The sequence below is a fragment of the Cryptomeria japonica genome, chromosome 2 (assembly GCF_030272615.1).
Source record: "Cryptomeria japonica chromosome 2, Sugi_1.0, whole genome shotgun sequence".
Lineage (NCBI taxonomy): Eukaryota > Viridiplantae > Streptophyta > Pinopsida > Cupressales > Cupressaceae > Cryptomeria > Cryptomeria japonica.
Window position 1 is genome coordinate 435,768,602 of NC_081406.1, and position 6,945 is coordinate 435,775,546.

Below are 6,945 nucleotides of genomic sequence, written 5' to 3' on the forward strand. Positions count from 1 at the left end.
TGATTATAATTATAATGAACTTTTCTTAAATTTATAATTGCATGCCAATATCAATATCCATCTCTCGTACCAGTATCAATACCGCTCCTTTAGAAAGCCTTCAATTTTTTTTTATTAAATTATAACTTGTCATCTTAGTTTATAAATTGCTGAAAAGGAACTTGTCTTTTTAGTAAACACCCATTTGTAAAACATTTATTAATTTGACTGGTTCAGAGATTATTTCCATTAAGTGTGGTTTGTCCTTGAGGTGGCAAGGAAAGATGTTTGATGTTGTAGCTGCTTCACATGTTTATGGCATTTCCTGTTGATTTTGAGTGTGCTTAGTCCATTTTCAATTAGGTAGAAGAGCACTGCAATTTGGGTTGCAGTAAGTTCCCTATAAATTATTTATCTTGTTCTATGCTATTTCCTCTTAACAGAACTTCACATTGTCTATTCTCCTGCTGCTTTGCCAGTCAAAAATATGCAAATGTTGCTCTCACGGCTTATTTCATATATTATGCTTTCTGAATCAAACACAACTCAAACTATTTTGTCATGTTTTATAAATAACATTCTTTGTTGATAAAGAATCAACTAACTGTTTCTAAATGATTGGCAGAAAGTTGAAAAACGAGTGCAGCCTTTAGCAGATTTACGGGAACTTGCTTCTGCTGAAAGTGTGGATTCTTTTACCCTTGTCTACTCAAGCATTCTCCAGAATCACCCTGATTGCCCGGTATGTATCACATTTTCTGCTGGCTTGTAAGAGAATACATACAGATTGCCAAGTAGCTGCCTTCATTCGGTTTTGTAAGAGAACCAAACATATTGTCTCAGAAAAGAATATATTTGCTCATATTTTCATATTTATACACTTCAAAGAAATCTTGAATATATTGTGCACGTCTCCTCTACAACATTAGGACTTTTATTATTTCCATTTATGTCATATCAAAAAATTTATGGAAATAATATTTACTTGTTCTCTTAATTATAGCCTGAGGTTGTAGAAAAAATTGTTGCCTTGCGAGAAGGAATACCAAGGAAAGATGCACGTGAGGTATCCCTATTGATCTGTCTGAATCATATTACTTTCATTAGTCAGACTTACATTTTCTTATTGTTGCGCTACATTGATCTCTTCCGCACAAGCCGGAAAACTGCCTGCAGGTACTACAAGAGTGCAAGGAAATATATAACAATTCTCTCACAAATGGAGATATGACAAAACCTGGGTTCCTCTTTACAAGATTAACTTGTCTTCCCAAGGCAAGTCTCCGAAAGAAGCTTTAGTTCCCACAACTTGTAAGGTATACAGAATCTATAAAAGCTTTTGAATAAATCATTTTGATGATGACTTTGGAGTCAAGTAAATGGGATCATCTATAAGAACTAAATAGCATTTGTTGCTACGGAACTGAGCTGTATAGGCAAGTTGACCCTACCTTGCAAGCAGGGGCTTCAATGGCATGCTTCAATTTTCTGCTTATTTAAAGGCAGATTTGCAGGCAGCTTTCCATATATTATTTTTGTCTCAGCCACTTATTAAATTTTAACTATTTATTTCCTTCAGAGAGCAGACAGTTTTGATTTCATTTCTTATTAGATTTTGGTTTCAATACAGCTATGAAGGCTGCTCATGTGTTTAACATTTTTTCTACATTAATATTATTACTATTTTTTTTTAATCCAAAATATAAAATTTTCATTTCACTGCATAAACCAGAGGTTGCAAGAACGTCTGCTTTCAAAGTAATTATATGAAGCAATAAGTTTGGTATGTGCAGTACTTATTAGTTTCCCTATCATCCGGCTAAGCCTTTTTGGGCTTCCCTAGTTATTGACATACACTATTTTTATGATGACCAAAACATAAAGAACACTGTTGAATATGTCCTTAGAGTGCCAACATTCTAAGCAATTTGGCTGTGTGGCATGTTACTGCCGACAAGCCTCAGCATTATGTTCCTCGAAATCACAACTTGGAGAACCAAACTATAGATGCTTGCATGCATCTCATTAGTGCCATGTTATGTGCCTTGCACAATCCTTGCTAAATATTAACATCATTAGAACCTGCGCTGGATAGTATTCCATGTGACTGTACTATTATCAAAAGTACAAGGAAAATGCAGGAGAACCAATTTACAATGAAGGTTTGGATTTCTTAGGGCACTGTTGGTTAATGTTAACATTCTTATTTATTTTATAATGTCAAAACATAAAGCATAAATTGGCCATTCCATTGAGTAAAAACCATTTCTGGGTACTAAGTGAGGCTACTAACTGATCATCCTTTAGCAATGGCTGGAATTTCATACCTGTAAATAACATTTGATTTGTGCGGATCAATGCATCACATGGTGTGAGTAGAAGGGTGTTCAATTTTATAAGCATTATATGCATTACGGATCACTAAGAATTATGGCATTATGAGTCATGTTCTGTTAAAGCTAATAGAATTCTTCATGCCATTGAGTAATGGCTAATAGCCATTTTTAAGCTCCAAGTGAGGCTGCTATCTTGAAACACATTTTTGAGTTCCAACCAAGGCTACCATGTTATCATTTTCTTAGCCATGGATAGAGTTTAATGACTTTCTAAAAGGCTTTGTTTGTATGGTCAGAATCAACACATGTTGCAAGGGTAACTGATTAGTATCCGGGGCATTATGAGTTGTGTTTTAGGCTTTTGTCTCCAGTACCAGTAAATTAGTATAAATGAGAATGGAACACTGAACACTAAGGATTGCTGTTACGTCACTGTCATTGGTCCACATTCAAATGTTTGGCTTCCTAACAATTGGTCACTTGCTGAGCAAACTTGTTATATACGGTGATGGATTATGAGAAGTTTTAGCTGGAAATATTTATGTTATAACTGCAGAGTTTGAAATTTGTTGACTTGCACAATGTTTTCCATCTAAATTTATAACAGAAATGTTCGTAGTGATGAACTTCTCACTTTGGGTGTGTGAGCATTCCATGGTGGTTTCTACACATGTATGCTAATATCAATTTGAATATCAACCCAATGGGAGAGAAATCAACATGATTGAATATGGTTTTTAGATGCTATATAGGAAGCCATTTACCTTTCCTTTAATATTTATACTTAGGATGATGATTGAGTTTAAGTTGCAGCTTTGTCAAGATATGAAACCCGAAATATGAATGACATGAATAAATGAATCCCATGGTGTGCTTGCAGAAGGGGGGTCTTAGCTTGGCCACGATTCAAAATTGGTCATTACCCTTAACTTTATGCATCAGCTGAGTGATTTTTAATTTCCTATTATAGCTCTTTTAATTGTTGTTTGGTTGTGGACTACCCCAAATTGTTGTATGTTCATAGCTAATATGCATGTTGTACACGTTGATCCATAATAAAGATCAAATATAATTCTAATTGATATGGTTATCAACATGTGGCCATAATTTTTTTTAAAATGTCAAATGCATGCACATACAGCATTATAAGCAAACGAGCTCACAACATCATTTTGAAGGTGTACAAACAAAAGTCTAATTCAAGCATAACCATTCATTAAATTATTAGGCATTAAAACAAAACTAAGTACTTGTGATCGACATTTCTACCAAGGGGAGATAATGAGTATATTTGTTATCCAAGATTCATCGATGCTTACCAATTTACATGAGATCTTTGGAATAGACATGCTTGAGCTAGGGAGATAAAAAAGCTAACTACCATAAGAGATAGATGTGCAAAACTTTAATTGATTTTGTTGAGTGTTCGTAATAAAAATTTCTTTATGATTTTTGTTTGAAAATCTAGTTAATGTGTTAAACTAATGACCAAAGCCCGTTGTAGTGTGTATTGATGAACACTTTAAATACAAAACTTACATTTTAATGTCATGACACCTAAGATAAGGGGCTTTGAAACTACGATAACAAGGAATTTATAATACTTTTGATGTACTTCCTCAAACTTAAATAATCATCCATCTAAAGTTCAAACTAAGAAAATTTGTTGTATTTTATATTTGTAATCAACTATGTAATATCTTGTATTGCAAATACTCTTAGAGGTTTGCATGACACATATAGCTTCAAATCCTATATAACCTAATTTATTAGGTGTGTGACAAGCAAAGGTAGTATTGTAGACCAGTTCTAAACATGTATGATATTCTAACTATTTGAGAAGAAAAATAGGGTTTCAATGAATCCTTTTGAAAGATTAGTTTGGTCATAAATACCAAAGATGAGTTCATCAAGAAATGAATATGGTTTGACATGTTTGTGTAGAATGAACATGACCCAAAAATATACAGTCACATATATAAGCATGAACTAACTTCTCCCATGCATGTTTATTCTTAAACTAACTCATCCCATAAATGTTCATTTATGTCCAAACATGTCTTGAATAAGAATACAAATGAATCACTAAAGTTAAAATGTGGATCATTGATGCAAGATGGCTTCTCTTGCTTCCAAAACACACTTTCACACAACAAGCAATTCATTGCCACAAATTCAAACATCAATGACACAAAGATTGCAACAAAACTACTCAATTCTATTCAATTTTACTTCACAATCAAACTATAAATCAACGAAAAATGAATTACAAAGTTTGGCCTCTCAATGGTCTCTTAGATTTAAGAAATCTGCTCTTTTGCATTCAACTTCAATGATAAATTGGTGACCAATTTGTGTTTAGTTTGCTTGGTCTATTTGCATTCAAACTAGAACCTCTATTCACCTTCAATGCACTTACACTTCCTTCTTTGCACATTTTCAATCCCAGGCGTCTCCTCTCCCTCACGTACCTATTCACCTTATCTTATTCTTTTCTTCTCACACGAGTGTGTTGCTTACCTTTTCTTAGTTCTAATAAATATCTTTAACAAATGCCTTTTACCTTGAATGAATGAATGAATGCTTTAAATAATGTCCACAAGGCCAAACAACCTATGGGACACACAGATAGCCAACAAAGAAGAGTATGCAAAGACCAAAGAGTTGTTTGCTAAACCTCCTTTTCCTTTTCCTTTTGCATCTTGGATCTTAAACGGGGTAAATTAATCAAGAAATTTGTGACTCTCTTTATCTTTTCTTCTTCAAACAGATTTCTCGAGGTGCTTCCATTTAGTGTGCCAATGTAGTGGACCCAAATATCCTATAAGCTGGGCATTCCATGATGTTGTGCCATTCTATCTCCATCACCCCTTGGGTGCAATATCTACATTTTCTATCTGCCCACTCCTCTTTAGGTATCATCCATCTTCCAGATTCACATCTAAGTTTATATGAGTTGAATCTATTATAAGCAATTGACATTTTAGCTTTCCATTTTATATCCATTCCCGTGAAAGTCTTTTGTGTATGGTCATGTGTGGGATTGAAATGTTTGATATAATATTCCTTTTTTCTCCCAAGTTGTCCTCTCCACATGCTTTTTCTAAACTTTCTTTGCAGGTACTTAATTATTTCCTTTTTGTTATTTGGGCAGTGTCTTATGCTAATATCTCATTTATTCATCCATTTAATGCTTTGCTTCATCCATGTATTCTTCCTTCTCTCTAGCTTCTCTTCCGTTGCTATTTTTGGCCAGTGATGTATCTCCATGTTTTCTACTCTCTTTAGATAACTTAGTAACTAGACCATAGCCACTGCCTCAATAGGAAAAGCCCTTGCTTTTGCTAGAACAATCTCGTATAGAATAGATGATTTAATCTTGAGGCTACTTACCACAACAAAATTGACTAAATTTGTCTTCCCATGCAGCTACATGTGGAACAATATCTCTGTTTTCTTTTTTTGTTTGTTGTTTGCAACATAGTTTTCTCCAAAACTTCATACTCTTTTCTTATTACACAACTAATTTCCTTTTATTTTTGAGTTTAGCATGGGCTAAAACTCTTCTTCCACACATTCTCTTCTGCTCACACCCTCTTTCTCTCACCTACACTTACCATTAGCTTGGTCTCTTATTTTTGGTCCTTCACTCTACCTCTCTTCTTTTAATATCTCCACTTTATGTCTCATGCATTTGACTCTTCAAGGTCTAAACAAAGTTTCCTCTTCACTATGCATGCCCTCTCTCACTATCTCTTCTCCAATGTTAGTGCCCTCTCTCATTTTGCTTATATTGTCACACAACCCCACACTATTTGTATTGACCCCACTTCCTCATCCTTAGTCCATGCCTTTGTCTCTTTATTTAGTCGGACTCAATAGGTCATTGCCTCTTTGTCTCTTTAGGTGGCTTCAAACATTTCTCTTACATTTCCTCTTCCTCTTTTTGTTAGGTGTTACTCTTTCATTTTTTGAAATCTTCTAATATGCTTTTCAAAGACTTCATATTCTATGCTACCTTTTTCTTTTCACTAATGTGCCTCATAAGTATGCAATTATAACTCTTTAACTACCACGCAAGGGAAAAAAGTCAAATTCTTATGCCAAAATTCCTTTCATCTACCATGTATCATTTTCTTATAATGAATTGGTTCATTAGCTCAAGAGAATGTTTCTTCTCTTGGTTGTGCCAATACCATGAGGAAATATAATGTGAAAGCTTTTTGTCCCTAATTTGTATGTAATTGCATTATTCTATGTACAAACTTACTTCCACTATGCACTCTTGCCTTCCAAAACTTGAAAATAATTGAGTGCAAGACCTGATGTCTCCTCCCAATGTTCTTGCATAAGGTATGTCGATGGGAATATTTTTGTGAGTAGAACTAACAAAATGGAGTTAGGTAATAGAACTACCCTTCCAAGTTGTAAAGTGAACTCCATTGTTGTGTTGGTTACATAAAATTAATTCTTTTTTTGCCTCTTCCACCATCTCGTCGGAACAACTGCCATCCTCCCACAACTCTGCTCACTACTTTCCTCTCCTCTCATGGATTTGCATTCACCATTTGCCATCTCCCTCTACCCCAGTCTTTCTCCTCTTTCGTGGATTTCAATCCACCACAAGCTA

General features: G+C 34.5%; 1 protein-coding gene across 2 annotated transcripts in view; it reads left to right on the forward strand.

Moving 5' to 3' along the window:
• The window catches only part of LOC131031580 (exocyst complex component SEC6), a 269,379-nt gene extending 267,822 nt beyond the window's left edge, over positions 1–1,557 (forward strand). Inside the window, exons 23-25 of one of the 2 annotated variants that reach the window (XM_057962728.2) lie at positions 605–721; positions 983–1,045; positions 1,138–1,557. In XM_057962728.2, the coding sequence (XP_057818711.2) occupies positions 605–721; positions 983–1,045; positions 1,138–1,278 (321 nt within the window). In that variant the 3' untranslated portion in view covers positions 1,279–1,557. The remainder of the gene's footprint in view (positions 1–604; positions 722–982; positions 1,046–1,137) is intronic. The other variant, XM_057962729.2, reaches the window with a different exon arrangement.
• The last annotated feature ends 5,388 nt before the right edge of the window (positions 1,558–6,945 follow it).